The sequence below is a fragment of the Perognathus longimembris genome, chromosome 2, assembly GCF_023159225.1.
Source record: "Perognathus longimembris pacificus isolate PPM17 chromosome 2, ASM2315922v1, whole genome shotgun sequence".
Lineage (NCBI taxonomy): Eukaryota > Metazoa > Chordata > Mammalia > Rodentia > Heteromyidae > Perognathus > Perognathus longimembris.
The window spans coordinates 72,889,727-72,908,799 of NC_063162.1; the positions used below are offsets into that span (position 1 = coordinate 72,889,727).

The window sequence follows — 19,073 nt, forward strand, 5'->3', positions numbered from 1 at the left end:
ACAAATAACCCAGGCTAAAGTGGTAAAATATTGCCTAGCATGTATGGCTCTGGGTTCAAACCCTAGCACCACCAAAAAAGAAAAAAAAAACTTCTATACACACAGAACTGCAGTGTTTTGCCAACTAATCAAATAATAAATTCAGAAAATGCAACTAAATGAGACATTAACTTAGAATGAGATTGCATGTTTAAAAATGATAAGGTCCATGGATAAATTTTTAAGTGTGTTATTGTTTCATTAAAGTTAATGAGATTCAGTGTTTGCTTGTTTGTTTTTTAACATATATGCGCCCTTGTCTCTGAGGCAGCGCTTAGGTGCCCTGAAACAGTGTGTGGTGGAGGGTGGGAGTCATTTTTCAGGAAAATGACCCAAGTTTTTATTACTTTCAAAGGGTCTCTAACCCTATTCTCCCTCAACTACCTCAAACTTTCTAGACTAGAGAATAATTCCTTTTTATTTCAGCCTTTAGTAATTGGAATATATATATCAATTTAAAATATGAAACAATATAGTTGTGATTCTAAAACCAGTGGCTTGGCAGGTCCTGTGTGTGTCTGAGCTCCCCAGCACTGTGTAGACTGAAGGAAGCAGAGTAGAATCTGAAGGCTTCAGCTACCTGTCTCAAAACAAAACAAAGACTGGTACAGTAGCTTAACCTGTGGTTCCAACTACTTAGGAAGCAGAGATCAGGAAATCCTAGCTCAGTTCAGCCCAGGCAAAAGAAGTTATTAAGACTCTAACTCAACAAGGAGGAAGGGAGGGAGGGAGGGAGGAAGGGAGGAAGGGAGGAAGGAAGGAAGGAAGGAAGGAAGGAAGGAAGGAAGGAAGGAAGGAAGGAAGGAAGGAAGGAAGGAAGGACAAGCAGGAGGATAGCAGGCATCCCAGGTGAGCCTGGGCATAAACAAGGTCCAACCTCAAAAAACATGGCTCAAGTGGTCAAGTTTCTGCCTAGCAAGCATGAAGTCCTGAGTTCAATCTCTAGTGCTTTCAAACAAACAAAAAGACAAAATCAAAATACAATAACCAAGAAGGGGGGGGGGGGCTGGGAAATACATGAGCAGTTCAAGACTATTAGAATAAATGTTAAAGTTGTACATTCCTACTTGTACCAACCTATCTATAAAAATGCAGGTACATTTTGTTACTTTATCCTTTGGAGAACACAGAATAGTAATTTGTGCATGAAAAACTACCAGTTTATGTTGAAGTAGTAAACTTTATCTTTTTTTGTTTGTTTGTTTATTTATTTATTTATGATCTCAGGCTAGCTTGGCATGCTTGTTCGGCCAATACTCTACCACCTGAACTATACCTTTGGCCCTGTCCTCAACTTTTATCTAAATAACTCCTGCCTTTAAATTCAAAGTACTAAAAACTTCTTCATAGTAAAACTATGTCTTAGAAAAGCAAATAACTTGCCTTCCACTGTTTATGTAAATGAACCTGTATTTGTAGTAATTTCTAGAAACTCAGTTACTACCTAACAAGGTTCTCCTAAGCGGACAGATAAAGCTGCTGAAAGAAAGTTTTCTAGGAAGGAGATAAAGTCATGCACTGAAACATTTCCAGTGGAATCCTGTGGTTTAAATATAAAGAAGACATTTTTCTATCCCATTATAAGAAACTTCAAGCTGTGTAGCATCACATAGCAAAAACCCTCTAGAATTTCCTGTGTCAGGAGGCACTAGAAGAAAATAGCTCTGGAAAGTAAAGCCAGGGCTTACTTGGTAAGCTGTCCTTTACTCTTGTTGTTATCCACTCCATTGTAAGTCACAGCCGCCAGCTTTCTGCTTCGGTAGTTCTCATAGTGTACGTTATTAGTGACATCTTTTAAGTCTTGCATGTGTGTTCTGTCATAAAGAGCATGAGTTGACGATTATATGAAGCAAAGCTCTGATGCAAACTAAAATATTTACCAACTTTTCAGGCTTAAAATGAGCAAAAGACTATTCTTAAGGAAGACAGCATTCCTGTCTTTAAGCTTCAAGAAGAACAAAATGAAGAATCCTAACTCAACCAACAGAATTTAGATTCCAAAATCTCTCAAGGTAACAACTTTAAAATATGATTTCTACAACAGAATATTCATCTTTACAACATTTATGTAATTTTCCTAGAGAGTGAGAGAACAGCTACTACTTAAATTTACAAAAATCTAAATAAAACTTTTTTATTTCTTTGGTCAGTTGTTGGAACCCTGGGCCTGGGCACTGTCCCTAAGCTCTTCAGCTCAAGTGCTCTACCAGTTGAGCCACAGCCACTTCCGGTTTTCTGAGTGGGTTACTGGCGGTAAGAGTCTCACAGAAAAGAACTTTGATGCTGGGACTGGCTTTGAACTGCAATCCTCAGATCTCAGCCTCCTGAGCAGCTAGGATTACAGGTGTGAGCCACCAGCACCCAGAGAAACTGCTTTTCTTTAGGCAAAGTAGTTCCTAAAGCAATACTGAGTTTTCACTACATTAATACTTAAATAAGGACACCTGAGATCACATTTCAAGTTGTTTTCACATGTAGGCAGCTTAACTTCTGTTTATTCAGGTTGTCCAGTGCATGTGCTACTTTGACTTGAGGTATTTCCAACACACAGAATCAATACACAGAGATAACTTTGAAAATTCATGGATGGCTGTCACTCTTTAATCGATTATGAGAGCTGCCCCAGTAATGCACTGTTCTTGGGCAGGCATATCCAGCAGTCCTTACCTATTTCACCTTCCCTTTTCTTATCACCCACTGCACCCTGAACTTCCTGTGCCCATCATATTCCCTCTTCACCATAACTCCCTTCAGAGAGAAAAACATAGAATCAAGATAATACTAATTTCATCCTTCCTAATGGCCAGAAAACACTGCTACTTCACATGCAACTTCATGGAGTACCTTCTTCAAAGCCATTGTGAAGAACATGTAATTTAATTACTGTGGCTATTCTCCTTCTGCCTAACATTTCCACAGAGTTCTCTGGTAATTTATTCTTCCGAGTCCTAAGTTTGGGCTTTCCTAAGTCACCTCCCATTATACTCAGTCCCCTGATATACTTATTCTCTCATGGCCACAGTGGTTACATTTAAAGCTGTTTATCTTCTACTTCAGTGAAGTCAGGACTGTCCTAATTCCTAGTGCATCTGGTGGTCACATAGAGCAGCTCAAGATGATCTATCATAGTCCCTTCATAGTTTCATTTTGCAATGCCTTAGGAGCCCTCGATTTCCTCCTAAAATCACAACACATAACTCTTGACTGTCATATCTTTTTGATTACCAATATTCCATAGGCAACATGTTATTTCTTCAACTATACTCTGCATTCCCCTTTGCCAGAAACGTATGATTTCTTTTGTAATCGATACAGAGAGTAGATAATAGGAACTTAAAAAAATTAATAACTAAAGACTGAAGCTAAGCACAGTAAATACTGTTGAATTTTGGAACTAGTTATGGATTTCTCCAGAGAATAAAAACATGTCCCTGTGCTAGAATACATAATTGCATTTTGTATTCTTATGTATCATGTCATCAATGTAAACTGAAAAAGCTAAGATGACTAGAGCAAATAATGCAAGCTGTATAGAAACATCTAACCATGACAGAAATTATGCTCCTTCTAAAAGAATCTTCCACAACTCCTCAATTCTGACTTTCAGATATGCAAGTCTTTATTTCTACAGAAGCAAAAGGTCAGTCTGTTCAATTCTAACTTTATTTAGAACAAAATTCTTTTTTACAATTTTCATCACTGTTCACACTCACCTTATCAACATATTCCTTAGAATTGTAAAATCACAATGTTCACCATTTTCAACTGTAAAAAAAAATAGACGACACATTATTTTCACAAAAATCTAGTTCTTTCTAAGAAATTTAAAATGAAAGACTTTACAACAGATTCAATTTCTCAGCAAGATTTGCCACGAACAGTTCTCAACTTAAAGGAATGACATAGACGTGTACAATAATACTACTTTACTGAAGCTTAATTCTCATGATAAATACGAACAAAAGCTGGAAACAACATTGAAAATCTGAAAACAGACAAGGTAACATCATATCTCTCTGAAAGCATATTTATTCTATAATAAAATACATTTCGTAAATTTAATGGTATAGTTAAGAAGAGAATTACTTCATAAAAACTTCCTTAAGAGATAACCAAAATGAAAAGGTTGCTGAGAATTTTAATATTACTGATTTTTTAAAAACATCAGTATTTCGGTACAGGAGAGCAAACTAGAAATACAAAGACATTTCTGCAGTGCACATTTCTAAGGAATACCTAAATTCTGAAGTCTTGAGGTACTGACTTGCCTGGGTATCACAGAGCTGGGAATAAAGCACAGGGTCACTGGCAAGAAAAATCACTGCTAAAGAAAACAATTTGGAAGAATATCTCCAAACTAAGTGTCAAACAAATAGATAGTCATGACTCTAGCTTACATAACCAGAAGATTAAACATTAGGGTAAATAAATACAATAAACATAACTTGAGGAACACTCTTACAGCTAAAAGATTCTAAGGTGCGTTGTTCTAAGGTTTTAAACTTGGTAGGGAATGTGGCATAGTATTCATGAGGCCCTGGATTCATTTCCTTAGTACTACATCAGCAAAGAGTAAGGAAATTAATTAAAAGGAAAACAATTAAAATTGAAATTAAAAATTACAAAGATTACTCTAGAGATATGATGTCAAAAAGAAAACTAAACTAGGCTTATATTATTAAAACATTCTTGAAGGACTCTGAGCATTCTGGCTCAGATTAAATGGTGAACATTCTCTCCAAAGAGTTCCATTTTCAGAAGATTCATTAGATCCCTGGTAAGGATCTTTTGGTCCTTAGTCAAGAAGCCCTGAATTATAAGCAAATTTTCAAGGAAGAGAACAAACATTGGCTTAACGATGGGGGGAAAGGAGAGAAAGCGGTAGGGGAGCAACAACTGACATGTAAAGTATCACAACTTTAGGAATTAACACATACTTGCCTGACTGAAAATCGGGATCTGGAAGTCAGAATTGTACTTAGGAGGAAAATGAAATTACAGAGAAATAAAACTCAAACTAGCCTTCAAAATCTGGAATGTATCAACATGGTGTGTATTTTATACTACTTAAAATTTTTTTTATCATAATTGTGAAATTTTACGAAAAGTCACTCACTACAGAAAACCTTACCTTCAGCTACACCCCAAGGATATTGCCTTCCTCTGACCCTCTTGCCATTAACTTCAATGATCGTGTTACTACCTACTACAGCGAGAGGTAAACGGTCCTAGAAAATAAAGTGCTCATGTTCAAATACATCTCTGTAGTCCTCACAAGCTCAAGAATGACGAACTTACATTACTTAAGAGATCAAAAATTCTTTTGAAAGCTTTAACATTTATTATTACATGCCAGTCAATAAATATTCAGTAAATAGCCAGTATATGGAATGACCACCAAGGTAAACAACAACTATAGTATTATTTTCTCTGAGAATTAATGAATACTAGAGCATATTCTGGTCAAATTGTTATCTCATACTAGGCCAGAAAAAGTAACAAGAATATTGGCATTTAGAAGGGAAAATTGAGGCTTATGGTTAGCTTATTCACACTTTCATAAACTTACCTTAACACTAGACCATGGAATGTTGAGTCTGTAAACTCTTAACATCAGAGGCTCAGATCAAGGGGACTACACTAGTGTCCACTCGAACTAACTCAACAACCTTTTCAAAATATTTGTGGTTTCCAGAAATATACAAGGAGCTATTTTTATAAAACCTTGGAAATTAACCGGGTAATAGTATTTCATTAATTCAACAATGTCATAATTCACCATACCATTTTTAGGTCCTAAGTACCTAAGAAAATCATTATAAACTAAAATCAGAAAATTATGCTGGTGGATATTTTGAGCTAGCTTTTACAAATAAAAACTCATTTTGTTGGCTCTTAAAGATTAAAACATGACAAATCATCTCCCTTTTCATTCCTCACTTCTTAAGAAAAAAACTATATGAGATATGAAACAATCCACTGAAAACCATTTGAGGTAAGGATTGTATTGTTCGCCTCTCTACTTAATACATGCCTACTTACATATAACAACTATCAGGAAAGTTAACTACAATGTGAAATTCACCATTAAATAGATTTTATTATACAAGCAAACAAACTATATAAAGCAAAGATACTTTTGGTCTTTCTTGTGGATATTACAGTATGATTTAAGTCCCCAAACACTACAGTACATGTTGAGGAATAAACCTACCTTAATCTTTTTAACCAGCTTATTTTCTTCTTCATCGTCTGTTTCTGGAAATTCATATATTTTAATTTTATGTTCTTGGATTTCTTTCATTATCTAAAATAGAAGAAGGAATCAGCAAAGTGACACAACACATAATTAGTATACTTTTTGGATTCTTACATGAGAACTTTTCTGGTTCTTATTTTTCAATTATATAAAACTATAATCTAGCCAGGAGCCAATGGTTCACACCTGCAATCCTAGCTAGCTACACAGGAAGCTGAGATCTGAGGATCAAAGTTTAAAGCCAGCCCAGGCAGGAAAGTACATGAGACTTTCATCTCCAATTAACCCTCAGACTCAGAATTCAAGCCTGAGGACCAACACACAAGGGCACACATACACAAGCACACAGAAAACTTATCATCTAAAACTAAAGAACTATGCCATAGATCCTTTTTCAAAAAACTACAAAGCTGATATATAAATACCAAAACCAATTACTTCAGAAGTGTTAGTTATATGGTTATCATTGCAAAAGAGTTCCAAAGTTAACATTCCAGAAAGGATTTATGCAGGGGGGTTCCAATATAATGGCTTTAAGTCACTTAGCTGCAATGACTAAGATTCTTTCTGTGGACATAGCTTACCAACTGTCTTACTCAGCTAAATCAATAGGGTTTTCAAACTCACCTACAACTTTAAGTTGAAAGTGGGAGGGTAAACAAAACTAAGCACAACTCTGGAGATTTCATGCTGTGATCAGACAATATCCTTACATGTACAAGTACATGTACACAATCACCAAGGAGCAGAGAAACAGATGTAAAGCTGGACACATACATAGAGAAAACAAGAAAGTATGCCCTAGAAATTAAGCTCAAGAGTTAGTAAGAATAAAGGAGATAACCTACTAATGACAACAGAAAATACCAAGTTCAATTTAAACTATCTTCCCCCAAATCATTCCAAATTCTAAAGGGAATAAAGACATCCAAATAATTGCTAACTATACACAATATGGGAATGCTAATAAACCTAGCACTAGCTTCCTGCCTGTACTTATATTTTGGTGCTGCTTTCATGGCAGGGGTCCCAAACCAAGTAAAACAGCCATAAACAAATGACTATTACATGGAAGTTAACAGAAGTAGGTAGGGGCATGGTTGCCCTGACCTATAACCCCAGCATTCAGAGGCTAAGGCAGGAAGATTGTGCACTGAAAGCTAGCCTGGGATACCCAGAAGACCCTATCACAAATAAAGAAGTAAACAATATATCACTACAAGGAAAAAACAAGATCACATCTCTTTCACAATTGGAACATATACCCATGTGGGAAAAACAGAAATGACAGTAACAAACACTTGAGCAATAAAAAAAAAACAAAAAACAATAGTAGCTAGTTCAAACAGTAGTAGCTCTTAAAATATGAGGGTATATTTTTAAATGATATGGGGCTAATGTCCCATCTTCATCTTCAAAACCAACTAGCATGGATAAGGCCCACCAACTCATTTTGAAGAAGTTCTCTGGATGATGCTGTTAGGCAGCTGAAGATAAGAACCATTACTCTAAGCATACAAAAAAGAAAATGGGGCCAACTACGGCCCTGTTTAATTTCCAGGTCAAGAAAACCGAAAGAGAAGGAGTCGGGAGGGGAGACATGTTACTATAAAAATGGACAGGAACTTCAAGGAAAAAAATTAAGGCAGATTACAAACTAAGGCAAATACACAGTATAGTAGAGCTGAGACAAATGGATTATAACACATTATATTAAAAACAATAAAAGCTGGAAACTATGTGAATGTAGGCTCAACATTCTGCTCACCTGTTTTTTAAACTGCTGACATTCCTCTGGTGTGAGCGTGTCTGCTTTGGCAATTAGTGGGATGATATTCACTTTTTCATGCAAACGTTTCATAAACTCAATATCCAATGGTTTAAGTCTGAAATATATATTAGTTAATATGAATGAATTGGTCAGTTTGTGAGAACAGATTCTTCACATCCCAATGATCAATTTATTACAATGAATTCCTTTACTTACTTATAAGAAACACTCTCTGTAAAGATGTATTGGGCCAGCCAACAGCTAGGTAGAACAAGACTTCAAGTAGCATTGGAGTGGCTAAGAAGGCATTTTGTCTCCTGCCCTTGAAACACCCTTGTCATAGGATTTTGACCCTAAAGAGGAATTGGAAAACCAGAAAGGCTCCTAATAGAATTTCCTAAAATCAGTTCTGCATTACTTAAACTTTGCACGATTTCTTTTTTTAAAATGAAAAATGCTAGTCCTTGTTCAGTTCCAAGATGCTCACAAGAGCATCAACTTGCCTCTCTGTCTATTACAATCTGGCTGCTACCAGCCCTTAGCCACTGTGCTTTCAGGGTTACAGTGCCAATTACCATCACTAATTTGCCCATTATTCATTCCTGATATTACTCCTCAAAATTCTTCTAGAATTCTCACAGAACCTCATCTCTCAGGAACTGTTTACAAGTAAGTCCCTTAAGAGGTACATTCATGAGAATTCTTAGTCCCTCTTCTCTTTTTACTACATACTGGATGATTATCATCCCTAGAACAGATTTTGATTATCCCCTGTAGGCCAATTACTTCCAAATCTTTATACCAAGCCCAGTTCTTACTTGAAGATCCAGACTTTGTTTACTAGCGGAGCTACTAGTAGAACATCCCATGGGCTCCTTAAAGTCAAAAGCCCAATCTGAATCTCCATTTTTCTCCCTATCTATTTCTATGTTTCCTAACTCAATGAATGACAAATAATAATAAAATATACCCGAGTAGACAATCTTGAAACCTAGAATTCCTCATTATACCTCAATTCTTTTTTAATTTTTTGGTAGGTCGTGGGGCTTGAACTAAGGGCTTTGGTGCTGTCCTTGAGCTCTTCAGATCAAGGCTAGTGCTCTACCACTTTGAACCACAGCACCATTTCCAGTTTTCTGGTGGTTAACTGAAAATGAGAGTCTCACAAAGTATCCTTCCTGGGCTGGCTTTGAACCACAATCCTCAGATCTCAGCCTCCTAAGTGGCAAGGATTACAGGCATGAGCCACCGATTGCCCAATTACTCACTTCAGATTCTTCAATATTGACTTGAAACACACACACACACACACACACACACACACACACACACACACACACACCTACACACCTATTACTTTAGGCAACCAAGACTCCTGGAGTGGATAACTTCATGAGCCTTCCTGGTTTCCTTCCAAATCACCTATCTGTACTGCAGCCATCTAAATCTGATTACCTGACTGAAAACCTCAATAAAGGCCAGATTACTTAGCTAGCTGGTTACAAGGCAATGAAGACAAAGATTCTCTGGCTGCCTCATTTCTCAGCATTCTTGGTCTTCTTGGGTTTTTTTCTTATCATCTCCTATTTCTGCTGTGCCAGAATATTTTCTAAACATCTCACAATTCCTTGAAAGTGCCATACTTGAACTTCTGGCCACAGACTGCCTGGAACAACCTCCATTCTATTCAGCTTGCCAAATTCCTATTCATCCTTTTAGATTGGTTTACAGCCCAATTTTCTATGGTGAACCTTCTTCTAGCCCTTACCTACCACTAGGCATCTAAGTGGTCCATACTTGATGTATATATAGTAACTGTCGGAATATTCATTTTCTCAAGCCATCACTGTAAGGGCTTCTAAAGTGGGCTTGCACTCATTCATTTGTGTTCTTAGCCCCTAGCATAATGCTGAACACTTGTATAAGGTTCAAATACTTGGTGACAAAAAAAAAGACTGCTATGAATTTCTCTATGTTAATTAGAAACTAAAAGAGCAATGTCTTTATATGTAGACTATACTGTGAGCTACAAATTAATGTTCCACAAGAATAAATGAAGATAATGAAAACATTCTTCACAGAATTATCACTCCAAAGTGGTATTCCTTAACTCTGATGGATGGAATAAAGTGTTCAGGCATAGTAGCTCCTATTTGGAATCCTGACACCTGAGGTAGAGGCAGAGGCTCCTGTACCAGGTCAGTTCCCCTTCTACAAGGGGAACAAGACAGAAAGGCCCTAATCCATTAGAATGCCTGCACCTTCAGTGTGTAGTGAGCAAAGTATTTGGAATTCTCAAAAATACTTCAGCTGAAAAACTAAAGCACATTTTTACACTTAGGAAATAAAGAATGTAAACTACCATCTCTTCTAATAAATATGAATTAGCTCCAACTTACTACATTCTCATATGAATCATATGAAATAGTTTTTCTTTCAAAAAAAGAGCAATCTTTTATTTCTCATACAATTTTAAGAAATAAAATTTCTCCCAGGGGAACAGAAGAAATATGACTTCATGAGAATTATTCAAACTTGGAGAAAACTCAAAAGATCTAAAATAGTAAAACTGGTTATAAGTGCACTAATTTGTATCTACTTAACTGCAGATTAAAATTTCACTGGGCTGATTTCCAGGAAAAAAATTCTACTAAGTCAAACCATAACAATGAAAAAGCATAAACTCAGGACATGAGGCATGGCTCAACTGGTAGTATACTTGCCCAGCAAATGTGAGGCCTTGAGTTCAAATTCAATCCTGCCCCCCAAAACACAATATAAATTTAAACAAAAACCAGCCAGTACTCCTAAAAGATTACTTTTTTTGAGTCATTTAAGTAGCTGATTCAGTAAACTGACATAAATAATGACAGAATAATGCAAAGTATTGGGTATAGAAAAACATTTCACCATTCCCAACTGACAGGGCAAACATGCCAAGTACATAATTAAGGCTCCCTGCTCCACCAACAAAGAATGAAAATAGAATCAAACTATCCAGCATAAAAAATGCAGCAAGGAGAAGCCAAAAAATAAGGGGGAAAGGAGGGCTTCAAGGGGCAGGTTTCACTATAGTGTCTTTGGTTTTGGATAGCAGAACTATTTAGTCTGATGTTATAGGTTTCTTTAGTTCCTTTTAGTGGTGCAAAGGCAGATTTACAATATGTTATGCTCAGTCATTTTCTCCAAGAAAATAATCGAAGAGGAAGAATTAGAAGCATCTGCAATTGATGACACACAGCTACTCAAAATGACAGAAAAGTATAATCAGTTTTTTAGAAGAGTACTATCAGGCAAGGGGGTTCTCACCTGTAATCCCAGCTATTTAGAAGACTGTGGTTCAAGCCCAGGCTAGAGAAAAGTTAGGGAGACCTCACTTCAATGAACAGATCAAGTAGTATGCACCTGATATTCTAGCTTCTAGGGAGGCCTTAGGTAGGATGACTGTGGTCTGAGGCCAGTTCTGGGCAAAAAATGTACAAACTTATCTAGTAAAAATGGGTTGAGGGTGTGGCTCAAGTGTAGAGCCTGCCTAGCAAGCACAAATTCTTACGTCCAAACCCCAGTATTTACAAAGAGGAAGAGGATGTGTGGAGAAGTGTTTCAGACTAATCACTAATAAGCAGATCACACGAATGTTTACATATGTAGGTTTAAGTTCCTAATTAAAAAAAAAAAAAAACTACGGGTTGGGGATATAGCCTAGTGGCAAGAGTGCCTGCCTCGGATACACGAGGCCCTAGGTTCGATTCCCCAGCACCACATATACAGAAAACGGCCAGAAGCGGCGCTGTGGCTCAAGTGGCAGAGTGCTAGCCTTGAGCGGGAAGAAGCCAGGGACAGTGCTCAGGCCCTGTGTCCAAGGCCCAGGACTGGCCAAAAAAAAGAAAAAAAAACTAAACAATGTGATAGTGACAGCTAAGGTAAAACAAGCCAAACAGACTTTCTGAGTAAAGAAAATACACAAAGGAATATGGCACTTAAGCCTTTTTGATTATTTTCTCTGCTAGATCTTTAATAAATAACATCTAAGAAATAATATTTCTTAGAATGTGTCTAAACCCAAATATTATACTTTCCCTCTTTATTGGGTAGGTAGCTCAATTAGTAACCAAGTATAATGTAAAAAGAAAAACTAGTCACTCCAAGCCCTTAAACCATGGTTGGAATCTCTCATAGGCACGAGCAACTAAGGAGTGAAACTGTTGCTGGCTTACTATAGGACTTAAATAAAGGCTTGTTCTAAGCCATTTCTACATAGAACTTGGTACTTCATCATTGGTGTATGTGGTATGTACTCTACAGACACAGAGATTCTAAAATGTGTATGTACAGATGAGCAATATTAACCCACAAAACAGCAGCAGAGGTATCAGGGCACTGACCCGTGTCCTGAGGGAGCGATGAAGTATAAGCAGCACTGCACTCTGTTATCAGGCATCTGCCGCCTGTTCACCCGGGATTCTGCATTTAGGTAATCCTCAAATTTACTATCGATGTAGTCGATAACAGGCTGCCAGCTACAGAACCAAGAGAAATAACAATCAAGTTATAATTCTACAAATAAACAACTGACAATTAAAGGACATTACTAACATCATTCAATTACCATAACTAGTATTACTATTTAAATGCTTTAATCAATCAACTGGTGGGAAAATAGGTAAAAAAGCATGTTAATGGAAGTCTTATTATTACATAACTTTCAAAATCAAAGAAAATGAGCTGTTTAATGTCAAAGCAGAGCTAAGTAACTGGCATATTATTTACAATGATAACTATATCAAAACTAAGATACTTCTCAATATGAAAATAACTATACTGACAGTTTTAAATTTCAAATGAAGAGATTACTTTCAACCACAGAAAAACCTCTGGAAGAATTTATTTAGGTGTCTTGAAAGCTGAGAGAAAATAATCTCAAAAATAATGTAGAAATCAAAGAAAAGACATAGTGTGTAAAATACTAAGGTAGAATACTAAGGCCAGAATTTTATGGGTGCTTAATTTACTTATGTCTTATGGCAAAACTGAAGGTCTAAACCTGAGGCTTAGAATGTGATAGATAATTTATACAGACAGATAAAACTGTAGTAGAAAAATTTAAATTCTTTATAAAAAATTCAAATTGTTAACTTTGTTTAGAACCATTTTTAATAATTTCATAAGTCTATTATACTAAAAGTAAAAAAAAGAATCAAACTTGTCAAGCAACATTTTCTAATAAGTGGCAAAGGTGATATGTAAACCCAAACCATATCACTTTAAAGTTCAATGCTCTTTGCTAGGATAAGAACTTCAAAATGTTCAACAGAAAAAGTATACCCACCCCGGCCCCTAAATGTCCTGGAAAGCAGTAAGGACAAATTCTCCTTACCAATTACTATTATCCACTGCATCGCCAAAGCCTGGAGTATCAACTATGGTGAGCAGCAACTGAACACCACCTTCTTTGATTAAAACTTTGGATTGTTCCACCTGTAACATTTATTGGAGCAGATGTTAATTATACATCACACTAGTGACTTCCTAAAAAGGACACACAAGTTTATAAAAACCAATTTGGAAGCTGTTTGCAAATTAAATTACCCATGCCTACATTTTCTTTAGAATCAATGACTGTGGACACTGCAGAAAAAGTACTTATGTAAATGGCCCACCAACTCCCAGAAAACACCTTCTGGGGTTTCTGGCTCATACTTGGTATAAAGAAAGAAAGGGAAACTGATAAAGTAGCAGAAGTTACTAAAGCCATGTAATTATATGCACATCTAATAATACAAATAAAGAATCTGAACCATTTAGTAATTTTATGAAGTTCAAATGCGGTTAATCAGAGAAGAAAATTTAATCTACCATTTATAATGTCACTTCAGACAATTTCCATCTAGTCTTATGCAAACTACTCAAGTTAACTTAAATTATCATTCCTAGATTGTTCTGTCTGACCTTAGTTATATTTATGTTATTGCTAATATCCTACTCTCTTCTCAAATGTGATATTCTGCCTTCTGGACAAAGCTATCAAGGAGGGTCTAAATAATGGGGGAATAAGTATTCTGCTAGAATGAAATTCTACTCATGAAAATCTTGGTTTTGGTCAGTTGTGAGGCTTGAACTCAAGGCCTGGATGCTTTCCTTCAACTCTTTTCCTCAAGGCTAGCAGTCTACCAGTTTAAGCCACAGCTCCACTTCTGGTTTTTGAGTGGTTAATTTGAGATAAGTCTTACAAAGGGGTTTTTCTGCCCAGGCTGGCTCTGAACCATGATCCTCAGATCTCAGCCTCCCAAGTACCTAGATTACAGGCATGAACCAGCAATGCCTGGCTGAAAATCCTGTCTTTATAATTCTGGTTCTGTTCTGGTTGAAAAGAGTCTTAGACTTAAATGGTATTTGCAGTTCCCAGCCCAATTTCACGTTTCGTTCAATTCCATGTGTGTGACAGAAACTATGTATCACACTTTCTAAACAGATAGTACTGCAAAATACAATCTGTTTTCACGACCCAGAGAGAATACAAATGCTGATTCAAGCAGAAAAGGAGAAAAAGTTATTTCCCTAGTGTTTATTAAGACTTAAAACCATTAAATAGCAAACATCAAAGACTACTAGACTTTTGGGGAAGAGGTTACTTGTTGGCATGCGAAAAGCCGCCACTGTTTACATGGACTAATGGGTAGAACAAGTGAATATTGCATAGAAAAGGGTTGGTGCACTTAAAGAGATTATGGAATTGAGATATCTTTTCACTTCTTTTTGGCATTTGTTACAGATGCTCCATAAAAGGTATATTGAGACTGCTGATCAAGACAGCACTTCCAACATGGTAGAACTGGTCCACTTCTGTGCTATGCTATTTGCAACTACTTGGTCATGTGACTACTTAGCTCCTCAAGTCCTGATTAATATATACTGCTGAGCTGCATGTTTCATGTCACTTAACCTCAAATTGAAATAGCCCACCTGTGCAAAGTAACTGCCAACTTCCAGGGTTATAGGAATCTAGAGCTTTTTAATAAAAGACTATTATCAAGAGCGAAGCTTATTAGACAGGGAAAAAAAATTACCAATGAGCTACATTGGCATGTCTATGGAAAGTTTTCATGTCTTTCAAATAAAGAAAAAGCCAGCATCTTATCTTTCAAGTCAGTGTTCTGCATACTACCTTGATTTGGCATAAGTTATCAGTGAAAACTGTAAGCATCTCAACATAAGTACATTTATCTACCAAACAGGCAGGCACTCTTGGCAATCTGAATACTAAATGTTAAGAAGTACTCATTTCTCTACAGATTAATAAAGTATCAATCAATAAATAACAGTTGTTGTATTCAGTGTTAGATTATTAAAACAAATTATTCTGGAATTACCACAATGACCCCTTTTACACTATTAGTGTATGCTAATAAAAGCTTTTCAAATGGTGTTATGAAATGATGTTTAAATATTTCCCAGCTTTCTAAGCTGGATTTATATACCTATTTATTAGTTTAATAACTGAATGACTTATTGACTTGGTAAAAATGTAGACTTCATATACTTTAAACAATCTGTTTATAAAGATTCCTTTTTTCCTCTAGCATATGAATTCTGTGTATCTATACATGCCAAATAAAAAGAAATCATATGGAAGAGATCCAGAAAACCAAATTGTAAACTAATGATAGTCACAGGATCCAACTATATCCTATCATCTGTTTTTGCAAGTATCCTCATGGGATCTGCGGAAAACAAATGGTTTCAACTCAGGAATTTCAAGCTTTTCTTAACAAATCTATTCTAAATGGCCACTTTCCCACACACTTTCCTTAAGCAGGTCACATCAGAATATTTTATGGCAACATTCAGAATTCTCTATGATTAAATGCATAATTTAATACCCAAAGAATAAAGCAAGGGCATTTCAATGGTTTGAAAAGTAATAAAATTAGTCATTTTTATTGTTTGTATATATTAACTTACTGAGGTCTCATGTGGCTTCTTGGATACTAGGAATACAAGGTAAGCCTTTTCTAAGCTATTCAATATTTGATCTCAAGTCAAACTTTCAATGTTTCTTATACAACTTCATAACCCAAAGACTGGTAATTCAAGTTCATTATACTTTCCTAACCTAGTATTTACAAGCCATTTATTAGAGTATATTAAAAACCATTATTAAATTTATTCTGAAGAGGCAGAATTTTTCTTTTTTTTCCAGTCCTGGGGCTTGAACTCAGGGCCTGAGCACTGTCCCTAGCTTCTTTTTGCTCAAGGCTAGCACTCTACCACTTGAGCCACAGTGCCACTTCTGGCCTTTTCTGTTTATGTGGTGCTGAGAAATTGAACCCAGGGCTTCATGTATGGAAGGCAAAAACTCTTCCGTTAAGCCACATTCCCAGCCCGGCAGAATTTTTTAAATAAGCAGAGAGGTAATTTGTGAGACTGTACCATTGCCTAGTAAAGAAAAGCCAATCCACTTACTATAGAATGCACCAGTCTACCTGAATTTGAGTCCTATTCCTGCTAGTCAACAACTACATGATAACAGGTATGTCAACATCTCTGGGCTTCCATTTCCTCATCATTAAAATAAATAAAGCAATACTACCTAGAGTTGTTGTAAAAAATAAAAAAGCTGATGCATTGAAGGTTCTTACAATAATACTTGGGAAACAGCTCAAATAATAGAGCACTCCCTAGCAAGTATAAGGATCTGAGTTTAGAATCTAGTATCAGTCCCACAAACAAAAAGAAGACACAATAGCAACTCATAAGTTTTATTATTACTGAAGTATTTTCACTATGCTCTCTATGTTAGAATGAGAATTCAGAAAATTCCTTCACCAGAAATAATGACCTAAAATACGGCAAAATACTTTTAAATTCATTTAGTTTCCAATGACTATTTAAATTCCTAAATTAAGAAAGCTATAAAAGTTATCTTCTTAATCACGATTTAAATTTCCAATACTAATTAAAAACTAAGTCATGTATGATCAAATTCTTAAGAGAAAATTTTTGTGTATTTTAAAGTTTTAAGTAAGTCCTATGAAGGTTACACACAGACACATACACATAAAAAAATTCCTAAAACAGGAAAACTAAATGAAAAAAGAAATAAAATATTTACTTCACAAAACTACTCCTCAGGGACTAAATGACAGCTTGTGATGGCCAAATGTGTTTCTGTGCCAAATCTATAGGCTGCCCTTCCATCCGGTACACTGGGAATCACTACATGCCATCCAATGTGGCAGAGCCAACCTCGGCCTCAAGTAATGCTGCCCCTCAGAACTGCTCACTGCCTTCCTCTCTGCTCTAGGCCCTGCACGACCCTGGCAGCCGGCCAACACTTTTTCTTTAATCATTTGGAAGGGTGTTACCAACAAAAATACAATTTGAGCCAAATAACTAATTTCACATTTTTTTTAACCTTCATCATGTGTTTCTTTTTTTTTCTTTATTGTAAAAGTAAAGTTCAGAGGAGTTAGTTTCATATGTAAGGCACTTACTATTTCTTATCCAACTTGTCACCTCCCCTCCCCCCCCTGAGTTGTATGGTTTATACCAAATGGTTTTATAAGTATTGCTTTTGGAATGGTTTGTCTTTTATACTTTGTCTCTTGATTTTGGTACTCCCCTTTCCCTTCCCTAGTTCTAATAACGTATATAATTTCACATTTTTAATAGTCACTTAAATTAGTAGCTGAGATTACAGACATGAACCACCTACCCTCATTTCAAAATAGCCACATGTAGCGGGCTGGGGATATAGCCTAGTGGCAAGAGTGCCTGCCTCGGATACACGAGGCCCTAGGTTCGATTCCCCAGCACCACATATACAGAAAACGGCCAGAAGCGGCGCTGTGGCTCAAGTGGCAGAGTGCTAGCCTTGAGCGGGAAGAAGCCAGGGACAGTGCTCAGGCCCTGAGTCCAAGGCCCAGGACTGGCCAAAAAAAAAAAAAAAATAGCCACATGTAGTTGTTGGCAACTATAAGAAAAAGTAGAGAGATACAGTATAGAGTCTAGTCTTGTACTACATAAAATGTGATCTAACCAGTAGGCCTAGACTGTTCTGGGATCTTGTTAGAAAGGCAGAACTGATCACCCCCATTCCACACCAAGGATCTGTATTCAAAAAGACTGAGAAGCAGTAAATCAGACCACATGTAGCTTGAGAGTGCTACATAATTGCTACTCGCATTAAACTACCATAGATACTATCCTAGTACAATGGTGAATGTGCTGCCTCAAATGATAGCTACTTGCCATGTGTGGCTATTAATGTGTCTGGTGCAACTAATAAACTGAAATTTTTTGTTTAATTGATTCCAACTTAAGTCACGTGGCAAGTGGCTACTGTCTTGGAACACAACTCTAAAATGGGACAGCATCACAGAATCATCTCTAAGAGACCCCCTCCCACCGAGGAAAACTCTGGGAGGCTCTAATTGAGAATACTCCCTCTCTAATTATCTGTTATTGTTTTTAGTTTTATAAAGTCATGTTTACCACTTTATTTTGCATCCTACCTCCAAGCAAGGAAATTAAAGGTCCGGCATGAGTTGTGTGTGCTACATTCCAGTTTACTGCCAGTGAACAACAGTGATATACACACCTGTACAGTCTTTTTTATTCTATGGGAAGGCCCTGGGTACTCTGGAGAATACAAATCTGTGAGAAATAATGAGTTGATTAATGTTGACTTTCCCAGTCCAGATTCACCTAGAAGAAAGAGGGGAAATCTGTCAAACTGAGGTCATTTTACTCAATGAATGCTAGAATCAACTTTGCTTTGTACAATTATTTTTATTTTTTGAAAATACTTTTTGGGACAAGTGACATCAGAAAATACTACAAGGAATCTAGATGAGAATATTTTTGCCTTCAGTTTCATACCAAGTAAAACTAACATTTCCAAGGACTTTTAAATTACTGCCATCTATGTTCTTTAAAAGAATACCCAATATTATAACCTACAATTTTTAACAGTAATATATTCCTTAGAAACTAGTCAGTCAT

The 19,073-nt window shown here is 36.4% G+C and overlaps 1 protein-coding gene across 5 annotated transcripts in view; it reads right to left on the reverse strand.

The window, feature by feature from the left end:
- Positions 1-19,073, reverse strand: part of Septin7 (septin 7) — a 55,004-nt gene that overhangs the window by 6,845 nt on the left and 29,086 nt on the right. For all 5 annotated transcript variants that reach the window (XM_048339474.1, XM_048339475.1, XM_048339473.1 and 2 more), the window contains 8 exons: positions 18,670-18,776; positions 13,447-13,547; positions 12,455-12,589; positions 8,067-8,184; positions 6,254-6,346; positions 5,171-5,267; positions 3,753-3,804; positions 1,728-1,853 (listed from right to left, as the gene is read on the reverse strand). In XM_048339474.1, coding sequence (XP_048195431.1) covers positions 1,728-1,853; positions 3,753-3,804; positions 5,171-5,267; positions 6,254-6,346; positions 8,067-8,184; positions 12,455-12,589; positions 13,447-13,547; positions 18,670-18,776 — 829 coding nt within the window. The remainder of the gene's footprint in view (positions 1-1,727; positions 1,854-3,752; positions 3,805-5,170; positions 5,268-6,253; positions 6,347-8,066; positions 8,185-12,454; positions 12,590-13,446; positions 13,548-18,669; positions 18,777-19,073) is intronic.